Source organism: Pseudoliparis swirei, chromosome 3 (assembly GCF_029220125.1).
Source record: "Pseudoliparis swirei isolate HS2019 ecotype Mariana Trench chromosome 3, NWPU_hadal_v1, whole genome shotgun sequence".
Lineage (NCBI taxonomy): Eukaryota > Metazoa > Chordata > Actinopteri > Perciformes > Liparidae > Pseudoliparis > Pseudoliparis swirei.
In genome coordinates, this window is record NC_079390.1 from 23,454,204 (window position 1) to 23,467,464 (window position 13,261).

At 45.8% G+C, this 13,261-nt stretch overlaps 1 protein-coding gene across 1 annotated transcript in view; it reads right to left on the reverse strand.

The window, feature by feature from the left end:
• Positions 1 to 182: 182 nt before the first annotated feature.
• The window catches only part of jade2 (jade family PHD finger 2), a 344,631-nt gene continuing 331,552 nt past the window's right edge, over positions 183 to 13,261 (reverse strand). Inside the window, exons 14-15 of the mRNA XM_056411448.1 lie at positions 11,645 to 11,790; positions 183 to 7,384 (exon numbers count right to left, since the gene is read on the reverse strand). Of these exons, the coding sequence (XP_056267423.1) occupies positions 6,608 to 7,384; positions 11,645 to 11,790 (923 nt within the window). The 3' untranslated portion in view covers positions 183 to 6,607. The remainder of the gene's footprint in view (positions 7,385 to 11,644; positions 11,791 to 13,261) is intronic.

The window sequence follows — 13,261 nt, forward strand, 5'->3', positions numbered from 1 at the left end:
TAAGACACATTTATTTCACTGAATTTATTATTTTATCCTCATTTTCTAGAAAGCCAAACGCGTGTGCATCAGGACTTCATCTTTGGTTATGATCTCATCATAATGGGGATACTTTTCATTTCAAATGTGGCAGAAAAGTTTTAAAAAGATAATTTTAATGTAAGAGACACTCGGAGTCGTGGTACACAGAAAGCAATGCTTTATTGACTGCACTGGACTGGACCGGGCTGGGTCAGACGGGACTGGGGCTCCATCGGATGAGGGTGGGAGGGGCCAGAGCAGGGGAAGGGGGCGGGGCCAGACAGGGGCGAGGGCGGGATGCAGCCATCGTTAAGGCAACACAAACAGCATGCAGATACAGTCACAGGAAACATCGTCATCGCCCTATTGCTTTTTCAAAGTCTCGCTTAAAACATCCAAATTGTACAAAAAGGAAGAAAATAGTTGTTTTTTCGCACTAATGAAAAATACAGTTTTTTTTTTATATATAGATTTTTTTCCCCTCCTACAAAGAAGATTCTAATACAAGAAAAATAAATATAGCAAATAAAAAAAAGAGGCACAAAATAATTTAAAATAGCTCTTCTCTTTCATATATGTTCAATAGTTCTCTTTGCTATTAACAAATGGCACAATGGAGAATAACTCCTGCAACATTCATAGTATTGAAGACTCACAGGGGAGGAGGACCGATGAGGAGGAGGAGCTCTGCGTTGATTGGACGATGCTGATTGTTATTCAAATAGTGCTCAAATGGTGCAGAAGGACACCCAATAATAATAACGACAATAATATCTCATGAGAGAGAGAGAGAGAGCAGCTAAACTAACATTAATGTTGGATATTAATAAGAATTTAGAGGAGGTGAGAAAAAAGTCCACTGAACAGTTGTTTCATTATGAGAGAGAGAGGGGGAGAGAGAGAGAGGGAGAGGGGGAGAGAGAGAGGAAGAGGAAGAGGGGGAAAGAGAGAGAGAAGGAGAGAGAGGGGGAGAGAGGGAGATGTTGAAGAGCACATCCACATGAAGATGAGTCTGATTGGCTCGTTGGTAAAAGCTGCGGGTACACACACACACACACACACACACACACACACACACACACACAGACACATAGACAAACACACACACACACATATACACACACTGCACTTTCCCCCACTTTATGTAATCAAAGTTACATTTCCCCTCCCTGCATATGTCAGTGGAGTCAAATAAATACGTATTTGCCTCAGTGGAAGATAAACATGTGTTCTGTGTGTGTGTGCGTGTGCGAGAGAGAGAGTGTGTGAGTGTGTGTCTGTGTGTGTGGAAAGAGACAAATGAGACGGATGAGAGAAGCAGGGAGGAGACATCAGGAGACGACATGAAGCAGACGTGGTGGAGGTGAAGGACAGAATACTTCTGATTTCAAAATCATAATTCCTCGACGCCTGCAGGGGAAGCGTCTTCAACGACGACCTCGTGTTCACGCACCGCGAGTCTAGTTACCACTGAAGAAGTCATCACCGCCCTGAAGCATGATGGGAAAACCAGATGGGAAAAAAATACGTTTTCAGATTGTGAGTCAGGAAAGTTTACATCCCACTTCCAAGTTAAATGACCAAAAATGACATATATATATATATACATGGATATAAATATGTATATGTGTATATAAATATATATATACAAATGTATATAAATATATATATATAAATACATGAATATAAACATATATATAAATATATATATAAATGTATATATATATATATATATAAAATATACATAAAACCATAGTCAGTGAGTACGGATACATAAGTTATATTAGAATTCAACTAAAGGCCGGTAATAAATAAAACAGCATTTTCGTTTAAAAATGGCTGCTTGTGACATTTAAAGGGACAGTTCACCCCAAAATATATATTTTTGTAAACATCTGTTCCCGCTTCCATGTGTTGTTGTTTATTGATCTAGATTATCTTGGTTTGCGTAAAGTACATCTGCGTTGTCCCCGTTATGATTTGGTTTATTTGGGGCTTTTGTGGTGCTCAAAGCACCGATAAAATGTTTTAAAAAACAACAACAATGTCTTTTTAACAATAGTTCCGACATGAAAACGCTCACATGGAGCACGACGTTGCTGTCGAGTGTCACCTCGCCCCGATATATGAAAAGAGACTTCATCTGGATTGATAAATAGCGCGACAGGTGATAATATGTATTTATTTATATTTTGGGGTGACCTGTCCCTTTAAGCAATAAAGCTGGTGTTCAAGAATTAAATCCACCGCTCGTTTGTTTTCTTACTGATTACAAAACTAAAGACTTCCTCACAGACTAAAAGTAGGACATTTAACAAGTTAATAATTATATTTTGGGATTCATACACATTTTGCTCCTAATGTGTCATGGAGATCAATTAATTGTTGGCAAAAAGTGTAACATTGTGCTTATTTGAATATTTAAACTATTCAGCAAAAAAAAATGTCTCTGGGATTTTAATGACGATATTTAAGGGAAAGTCTTGAGAGAAAGAGAGAGCGAGAGAGAGAGAGGAGAAAAGGGAAGGGTGCTGTTTATATGAGCTGCCTGTTAACAGCCTGCAGACAGAACGCAGGGGAAAGAACACGTTGTCCTTCAGTCCTCTGGCTCCGGTTCAGTAAACGCCTCTCTCCTTCTCTCCTTCTCTCCTCCCCTCTCTCTCTCCAGGCCAAAGCAGAGTGCAACGTTTCCTCCTCCTCACACGTAACTTCCTCAACACGCGCCTGTCATTATTTGCCCTTAAAGCTACAGACACCCCTTTTTATGCTTCCTTCTTTTAAGCTTTAAAAGCGTTAAAAGAAAGAAAGAAAGGAGGTCACGTGCCGCCTCAACGGACCGGGGCGGAGGAGGAGTGGCGGGCGCGGTTGTGTTTTTAGTTTTGTTATCGTGTTTTCTGCTGGTGGCGAGAGGAGGAACGGGGAGGAAGATGCTGGATGGCAGAGTAAGGTGCGCATGTGCAGACGGGAACTTGAGTGTGGATCGCTACGGAGGCCGACGCGGCTCACAGCTGGGGTTGAATCCGAGTGGGTGGAGCCAAACAACGCTTTTGTTGTTGTTTTTTAAACATGAAAATACACGTTGTGTCCTGTAAATTCTTTTGCGCTTTATACGGGTTTATACTGTCGGTTTGGATAAAACACACATTATTTAAATAACGTCTCTTTGGGCACCGAAACAAACTAATTAATTAAACTGCAAAAAGATTATCGCTTACTCACACGAAGATAGTAAACAGCAAAATCCTCACATCCGAAAAGCTGGAAATGGGGATCGTTTCGCTCGGAAAAAATATATATTTCTAATTTTAATTTTCAAAATGTAATGTTTTATCTCTTCCAACAAATAGTTTAATAAGTGCATCTGAAAAATAGAGTCCAATTAATGTTCTGATGACAACTGGTTATCTAACGTATGAAGACCTCTCTGAGGTCCTTCGGCTCCACCCATCGGGACTCGCTTCTTCCTCCTCGGCCTCGGGGACCAGACCTCCGTCGGGTTCGTGGGATGCTGAGACCTTGAAGACGAGAGCAAAGCACCAGTAAAAAAAGAAAACAGTAGAAGTCATCTTTCTAATTTGACTTTTTTTTAAAAAGCCACAGCGGCCGCTGAAGCGTTACGAGAGAGATAAATGAATTCCAAAAGGCTTTTTTATCAAAACACGGAAAATGTACACAGTCTCTAGTAGCAGTAGTGGAACAGTATTATACGCTATTGGGGTGGGGGGGGGGGGCTGGTTCGGACAACAGGAAGCACGAAGCTCTGCAAACCAGAATGCTCCCTTAGGCCCCGCCCCCAAACGCCGGCTGCCTAGCGGAAGTCGAGGTGGAGCGCGCTGCCGTTTCCCGACCCCCGCGTGGCACCACCCGGAGGACGGGAGGCTCTAACGTGTATTCTACGACGGGATATCGATTAAAAAAACTAAAGAGGAAGAAGAACCTGCAAAATAAAAATTAAAAAACTGACTCCAGTATCTATGAAGCGGAAGGAGACGGCACCGAAGCCACACGGTAAATATAGAATAATAACCAGTTTGTGTTTGCCAAGGCTGCACAACAACAACAACGACAACGACAGCAACAATGCCTCACTAGGGACTACGGGGCTGCTCCTAAGTTTAAATGGGACTAATAAGCCCCGCCCACACGTCTGAGAGGCTCATCTTTAGTGCGTTCCCCTGGCGGCGCCGTGCAGCCTCAGCAGCGACCACGCCGCGGTCGACTCAGAGATACAGTCTGAACACGTAATGTGGAAACCGAGAGTCGGAGCGGGACGGCCTCGCTTTAAATAATATTCAAAATAAATGTTGTTGTTGTGTCCAACCTTTCCGGAGACGAGTGTGGAGGTGCTTCAGGTGAGTGGCTACACCTGAAGCACAGAAGAGACGGAGTCATAATAATAATATCACTCTCCTGCTGACGGAGGGGGCGTGTCACTCCGCTCAATACTTCCTGATGCCGTCAGGGCCACATACAAAACGAATCCTCTTGTACCCTGTTATACCAGCTCTGGTGTGTGTGCGTGTGTGTGTGTGTGTGAGTGTGGGTGTGTGTGTGAGTGTGTGTGTACGTTCTAACAGCTATATAATATATATATGAGGTTGAGACTATTGAACTCAGGCTGATGGTCATACTGAGCGTGCTCAGTAGGAGTGAAAACAGTGATGCTTGCCAATTAAGGAAGTTTTGAGAGTACACGCATCACTACATATATATATATATAAATATATATATATGTATTGTATACAATATAATTTATATTATATATCTACATCTTTAGTCTTAGGTCGCTTTTTTGATACATTTTCAAACCTTTAATTCTTTCTTTTTTTGTAGGTTTTCTTTTTTAACCCCTGAGAATACCATAGACTGCTATGAGTACAAAATACAACTATATGAGAGAACAACAACAACAACAACAACAACAACAACAAAGCGCAGGGCTCTGGTTAGTACGTGGTCAACAGCAGAGCTCGGCCACGTCAGACTCGGGGGTCGTTGCATAGAGACACACGGGCAATAAGGGGGAGGCGGCCTCACACAGCACCCCCAAAGAACTGCTTATGAATCCTTATGAATCCTTATGAATCCTTATGAATGCCCCATGAGGGTGAACTGCACCGCGGGGGTCACGGTCCAACGTTCAGGGGTCAAAGGTTGTTTGAGGAACCTCATCTGTGAAGTAGATGTTTGTAAATCTGTGAGTTTGAGTTTAAAAGCTCCCAAAAAAAATACAAATCCAGTAAATGGACCTCCGGGGTGCAGAATCTTGCCATATTTCTACACATCCAACTTGAACAATGAAGCGTTATCGATGCAGAACTGATGAAGGCGACACACAAAAAAAGTCTAATTATTATTTGTATTGTGTTATTTTCTCCGGGCGTGTCCATCGTGTTCGGGACATGGCGCCCTCAGTGTGACGCGGCCAAGCCCTGTGTGTCTGCAGGGATGTAGTTGTGTGTGTGTGTGTGTGGGGGGGGGGGGCAGCTTTTTGCACTGATAGTACGTTGTGGCTCTGCTTCGCTATAACTGCTTGCAGAAAAAAATAATTGATTATTGGCAAAACGCTGCATTTACATCCTTGTTTTCAGGCACTCGACGATCGTTAAGGTGACAAGGAGCCGGTAACCATGCCGACGGGGTTCCTCTTGGTCTGATTGTTACAAATCCGATTGAGAAGAGCGACTGATTGATCTACTTACTGATTGATTGGTTAATTGGAGGGGTGTGTGGGGGGGGGGGGGGGGTAAGCGACAGAAGGCACAGAGTTTCTACGATGATTTTTTTTCTTCTTTTTTTTTTCACCAAAGATTTTAAAAAATTAAAAAAATTCAACTTAACTCAGATTTAGGAAGAATTTGAAAGCAGCCGACAAAAGTCAGATCGAATATCCCAACGACGGCTGTGATGCGAGCAAAAGGGATTTGCTTGTCGTCGTGTGTGTGTCAGTCTGTCTGTGTGTGTGTGTCAGTCTGTGTGTGTGTGTGTGTGTGTGTGTGTGAGCACCAGGGTTGAGCTCAATCTATTCTCTATAAAACAAAAAAAGGAAGAAAGGAGCTTGAAATCTTTTTTTTTTCGTCGTCTGTGAAGATACATTTGAGAATCCGGGTTTTAGTTTATGTGTTGAGTCAACGGGATGAGAGTTGAACCCAACCCTGAATGATCTATAACACACACACACACACACACAAGTGCTTATGCCACGTCTCTGATGACGAGCGCGTTGTGCTTCTCAAGGCTGAATGCGCGTCGTCCATCTTCACACCGGCCCCGTGTGAAAGTGACTCTCCACCGAGAAAAAGAACCTCAAGGCCACAGCGACCGGGAGCCTGAAACCAGCCTGGAGGACGTCGAGAATCAGAATGAGAATCAGAATAATGCCCCGAAGAGTCAGACGTGGCGACTTCAAAGCCCAGGAAACCAAAACAATGTCATCTGAAACACAGAAGAAGTTCACGAAGACGTTCGCATCTTCAGGAAAGCTGGCGAAGGAACTACGACCCGGTGGAGAACCGCTACATTCAAGCCCCGCCCCCAAAAACACACCAGGTGAGAGCCGAAGGAATCAAGTGTGTCTCGGGGTTCTCTACGAGGCCAGCACACTCCTTCTCAGCAGGTCCTCTTTCCCAGAATGCAACTGCGGCAAGTGGAGTTTGCGTGCGCCGGAGCGCGTGTCCGGCTCGCTCTGCTCGCCGTCGGAGAAGTACCCGTCGGTCTCGGCGGCATCCGGCAGGGACGTGTTTTTCCTCGCCGGCTGCGCGGGGCCGGAGGTCACGCCGGAACCGCCGCCGCCGCGCCCTCTGGACCTACCCCGGCGTGACAGGCGGAGCCGCGGCACCCTGCCGCGAACGATGGCCCCCGAGTCGGGCAGCGTGGCCCCGGGGCTGGAGGCCGGGCGCGGAGACGAGCCGGCGGCGGCGAAACCGGGCGGGGCGCCGCCGCCCACGCAGACGCTGTCCCACGGGCCGCGGTCCTCCGAGATGTGACAGGAATCCATCTTGGAGATGGGCGGCGGCGGCGGCGGGTCCCGGTGCAGGTCGCCGCTCCTGGTCTGGTGCGGGTGAAGGTAGGAGTGGTGCGAGGCCTTGGAGGAGGAGCCGCAAGGCCGCTCCCCCTTTCCGACCGCCGGCTTCTCCCCCGCCGAGCTCTCCGGCTGCTCGGCGGCGGCGGGGGGGCTGCCGGAGGCGGGGGCGGCCGGCGCGGATGGGGGCGTGTCGGGCGAGGCGGGGCCCGCGGGCGGCGGCAGGCGGCCACGCAACTTGTTGCCGCCTCGCGGTTTGCGGCCCAGCTGAGGCGTTTTCCACGTGGACTGCATGGAGTTCTCCATCCTCAGGTTCAGAAGGCTCTCCTCGCCTTGAAGGAGCTGGAAGGCAGGAGGAGAGAGAGAGAGAGAGAGAGAGAGAGAGAGAGAGAGAGGAGGTGAAGGAAAGGTGAGAGTGAATCAAAAGGAGGACCCACTAGCACCCAAGACCCACTAGCACTGGCGCCCCCTGTGGACTAACGTGGTAGTGTTGGTTCTGGCGCCCCCTGTGGTCTAACGTGGTAGTGTTGGTTCTGGCGCCCCCTGTGGACTAACGTGGTAGTGTTGTCCACAGGGGAGGTGGAGTAGCAGCCATCTTTGAATCGAGCCTATTAATTAATCCTCAACCAAAATTACACTACACCTCATTTGAAAGCCTTGTTCTTAGTCTTTCACATCCAACCTGGAAAACACTACAGCCAATTCGATTTGTGATTCTGTACCGGCCACCAGGTCCATATTCAGAGTTTATATCTGAATTCTCAGAATTTATATCAAGTTTGGTTCTTAAAACCGATAAAGTTATTATTGTTGGAGATTTTAATATCCATGTGGATGTTGATAATGATTGCCTTAGTGCTGCATTCATCTCCTTGTTGGACTCGATTGGCTTCTGTCAGAGAGTACAGAAACCCACTCACAGCTTTGGCCACAGCCCTGATCTTGTTCTTACTTATGGCGTTGACATTGAGCATTTGAACGCCTTCCCACAGAATCCTCTTCTGTCAGACCACAACCTCATAACTTTTGAATTTATACTACGGGTGTACTCGTTAGTCAAAAGTTTCTACACTAGATGTCTAACTGATAGTGCTGTAGCTAAATTTAAAGCGATTCCTTCTGTATTTGATTCGATACCACGCCTCAATAAAACAGAGGACTCCTGGTCTAACTTTAGTCCGTCCCAGATTGATCATCTTGTTGACAGTGCCATAGGCTCTCTGAGAATGACACTGGACTCGATAGCCCTCTGAAGAAGAAGACAGTGAGGAAGAGGAGGTTTGCTCCTGGTATAACCCTCAGACCCGCAAACTGAAGCAACGTCACGAAGCTTGAACGCATATGCGTTCAACTAATCTCAAGAATCCCGCTTAGTTTGGCGAGATAGTCTTAAAACATATAAGAAGGCCTCCGTAATGCCAGAGCAGCCTATTACTCATCAATAATAGAAGAAAAATAAAAACAACCCCAGGTTTCACTTCAGCACTCTAGCCAGGCTGACAGAGAGTCACAGCCCTGTGGGCCGAGCATTCCTATAAACCTTAGTGGTAATGACTTTATGAACTTCTTTAATGAAAAGATTTTAACTATTAGGGACAAGATTCATAATCTCTTGCCCATAACCAGTGCCAATCTGTCCTCAAGTGGAATGGCCTTGGAAACCGCTGTATGCCCTGGTGTATATTTGGAGGATTTTCTCCTATCAACCGTGACCAATTATTTTCAACGGTTTCTACTTAACACGCCTACCTGTCTCTTGGACCCCATCCCGACGAGGCTGCTTAAAGACGTTTTGCCTTTAATTGGCGGCTCTCTATTAGATATTATCAATGTGTCTCTGCTAACAGGCCACGTACCACACCCTTCAAGGTGGCTGTTATTAAACCTCTCCTGAAGAAGCCCACTCTGGATCCAGAGGTATTGGCTAACTACAGACCGATCTCTAACGTCCCGTTCATCTCCAAGATCCTTGAGAAAGTGGTCGCAAATCAGTTGTGCGACTTTCTACATCATAATAGTTTATTTGAGAAATTTCAATCAGGATTTAGAAAACACCACAGCACCGAGACGGCACTGGTGAAAATTACAAATGACCTCTTAATGGCAGCAGATAAAGGACTCCTCTCTGTCCTGGTCTTGTTAGACCTTAGTGCTGCATTCGACACCATTGACCATGACATCCTGTTACAGAGACTGGAGCAGTCGATTGGCATTTCAGGCACGGCACTAATTTGGTTTAAATCCTATTTATCAGATCGATCTCAGTTTGTATTTGTAAACGATGACCTCGATAACCACCAACGTTAATCACGGAGTTCCACAAGGTTCTGTGCTTGGACCAATTTTATTTACCTTATACATGCTTCCTTTGGGCAATATTATCAGGAAACACTCCATAAACTTTCATTGTTATGCAGATGACACTCAACTATATTTATCGATAAAACCAGAGGAGAGCAACCAACTCTGTAAAATTCAAGCATGTCTTAAAGACATAAAAACATGGATGACCTGCAACTTCTTGATGTTAAACTCAGACAAAACCGAAGTAATTTTAATCGGCCCTGAGCACCTCAGAGATCAATTATCTGGTGATGTGGATTCTGTAGACGCATTGCCCTGGCATCCAACACCACTGTAAAGAATCTTGGCGTTATCTTTGATCGGGACTTGTCCTTTAACTCCCACGTAAAGCAAATCTCAAGGACTGCATTCTTTCATCTACGTAATATTTCAAAATCAGGCACATCTTGTCTCAAAAGATGCAGAAAAATTGGTTCACGCGTTCGTTACTTGAGACTGGATTACTGCAACTCCTTATTAGCAGGCTGCTCTAATAAATCTCTTAGGTCCCTCCAGTTGATCCAGAATGCTGCAGCTCGTGTTCTCACTAAAACTAAGAAAAGAGATCACATCACTCCTGCACTAGCTGCTCTGCACTGGCTCCCAGTAAAATCAAGAATCACTTTTAAAATTCTTCTCTTAACCTACAAAGCCTTGATTGGTGATGCTCCATCATATCTTAAGGAGCTTGTCGCACCATATTGCCCCACTAGAGAGCTACGCTCACTAAATGCGGGACTACTTGTAGTTCCTAGAGTCTTAAAAGTAGAATGGGAGCCAGAGCCTTTGGTTATCAAGCTCCTCTTTATGGAACCAGCTTCCAATTTCAGTCCGGGAGGCAGACACAGTCACCTCGTTTAAGAGTAGACTTAAGACCTTCCTCTTTGACAGAGCTTATAGTTAGGGCTGAATCAGGTTTGCCCTGGTCCAGCCCCTTGATATGCTGCTATAGGCTTATAGCTGCCGGGGGAGCTTTTAGGATCCACTGAGTACCTATCTCCTCTTTTTTCTCCCCTTAAGGATGAATTTTCCTCTCTCAATCACACGTTACTACCTCTGCTTTCTCCCGGAAGTCCTTGACTTTCGTCTCATGGGGTCATCGGACCCTATGAGACGGCATAGATCCTATCTGCCTGATGGACTGCCTGGGTCGTGAATTCCTGCTCATGACTACGCCACTGTCCTGTTGAGACTCCGCCCACTCCTCCTCCCCACCGCCATCTGCCTGATGGATCGTGGAGGTCTCCATCGTGGAATATGCCTACTATGAACTATTCATACACTCTGTCATATTCATTGAATGTATTTTAACTCTAAATCTGTCCTTCTGTACACATTACATCTATTGCATCTGTCCATCCTAGGAGAGGGATCCTCCTCTGTTGCTCTCCTCCAGGTTTCTTCCTTTTTCCCCTGAAGGGTTATTTGGGAGTTTTTCCTGGTCCGATGTGAGGTTTTGGGGCAGGGATGTCTATGTGTACAGATTGTAAAGCACTCCGAGACAAATTTGTAATTTGTGAAATTGGGCTATACAAATAAACTGAATTGAATTGAATTGAATTGTTGGTTCTGGCGCCCCCTGTGGACTAACGTGGTAGTGTTGGTTCTGGCGCCCCCTGTGGACTAACGTGGTAGTGTTGGTTCTGTCGCCCCCTGTGGTCTAACGTGGTAGTGTTGGTTCTGTCGCCCCCTGTGGTCTAACGTGGTAGTGTTGGTTCTGGCGCCCCCTGTGGTCTAACGTGGTAGTGTCTCTGAGCACCAGGGTCCCTTTAGAAAGACGTTTAACTGCAGCGGGTCTGACCTTCATCCATCTCATCTTTAGTTTACATATTAAAGTGTTTTGAGGCTTTAGGTTAAAGGTTCTTTGGAGTAACTCGAAATACCTTAATCTTAAACTGGCGCTTGTGTTCACAGGAATTATCTCCGTCGCTTCGGTGGACAAAAAGGAGCTTTGATGTCTGCCGGCTCGATGAGCGATCGATTGAAAAAACAAAAAAGAAAGAGAGCTTCTCTCATCCTCTCTAAGGAAATCAACTTGACCTTTTGCTTCCCGTCAATTGGAGGGTCAAGACAATATCTACGTCCTCCCAGAAGAGACATGTCCTCCTCAACAGCTTTAGATATTTATTATTGAGATATTCGAGATGTTCTTTCAGAGAGCGATCATCCAACGTGGGCGAGAGCGTATAAATACACAGCGTTTATCTGTAGCTCATTTCCTCTGTGAGTGTCAGCGTGACGCGGAGGGGGCGTGGCTACCTGGTCGGACAGCAGGCTGCCGCTCCTGTCCCGGTGCTGGGCGCCCAGAGCCCATTGGCTGAGCATATCGTCGGCGGTGATCTGAACCGTCTGAGCGAGCCAGCCGTCGAACAAAGAGTCGTCCAACGGGAAAGACTTTGACAAACCTGAGGGGGGGGGGGGGGGGGGATGAAGGGAAGAAAAGAGGGAGAGAAAGACAACGCAGTCAGGTGAAGGGTGCTGCACATTTTTTAAAACCAAAACATATTTACAGAAAATGTGGGTGGAGTGGAAGTCTGTCGGATGAAGTAAAAAAAAAAGCATAAAAAAGAGCATCAGCTATCTCCCCCCCCCCCCACCCTTCTCCATTTCTACACCGATGCAGGAGAGCGACCTGAGTTTGTTGCGTGGGCTCGTTTGTTTATGTTGATCACGCCGTCGTCTCAGAGTGAAAATCATCTGAAACTGGAACGTAACGTCTTCAGATGGAAGTTCATCTCACAAACAAGTTTCTTTGGCCTCGTCTCAGGTGACATGGAGCCGGTTGTGCGTCTGACAGGAAGAGGAGAACAATTATTTTTCTGTAAACCTATTTTTCAGCAGAAATCTGGTTTCCTGTCGCCCTCCCAAACACAGTGTGTGTGTGTGTGTAAGTGTGTGTGTGTATAATTAGGAGATTTTCATGGCTCCTCCTCTGTCATTGTGGCCTGTGAAAGTGCTGCCAAAAGCACTGTTGGGGGGGGGGGGGGGGCTATTATAGCTATTATCACCTTATTCTTTTCTGAAGTATTTTCTAAAAACTTTGTAACAACAACTTTTGCAGGACAAATTCCATGTTTGACATTTAGCTAAACTGCCACCTGAATGTTTTTGCACATAAAGAGAGAAGAAGAAGAAGAAGAAGAAGAAGAAGAAGAAGAAGAAGAAGAAGAAGAAAGGAGCTGCAGTAGTTGACAGGTGTAGTGAATGAGCTGATGAGGTGGGTTGGTGAACCCTCGGAGGTGCATTCAGGGTCCCTCTTTAACTTCGTTTTTTGTGTTTGGCTTCATCAGAAAGAACAATCGCAGCTATTTCTGCCATTTGTGTGAAAGTAAAAGTGCTTTTCACAGTTTTCAGAGTGTGCTAAATAAATGTCTCTCTTTTTTGCATGAAAGGAGTCTTTGTTACCGAGCCAGGAACCAGCATCGACCCGGGAGTCTGTCTCATCCACTTTGGGGGATTAACTGTCTCTTAGCAACCCGGAGGACCGTGTAAATATAAACAGAGACGACGATAAAGTATATAACTAAATAATAATAATAAAGATAAGTGCATGCAGATTGTTTTCTGGTGTGAAAATCTGACTGAGAGGCCGACGTGTTCTTTCCCCTGCGTTCTGTCTGCAGGCTGTAAACAAGCAGCTCATATAAACAGCACCCTTTCCTTGTCTCCTTGTCTCCTCTCTCTCTCTCCTCTCTCTTTCCCTCTCTCTCTCTCCAGCTTTCCATCCTCCCTGTAAATCTTCAGTCTATAATGATCTGCCAGCAGGACGGCAGGAGGTGCTGTTAGGCTGGCTTTAACAGCAGCTACACACACACACACACACACACACACACACACACACACACACACACACACACACACACACACACACACACA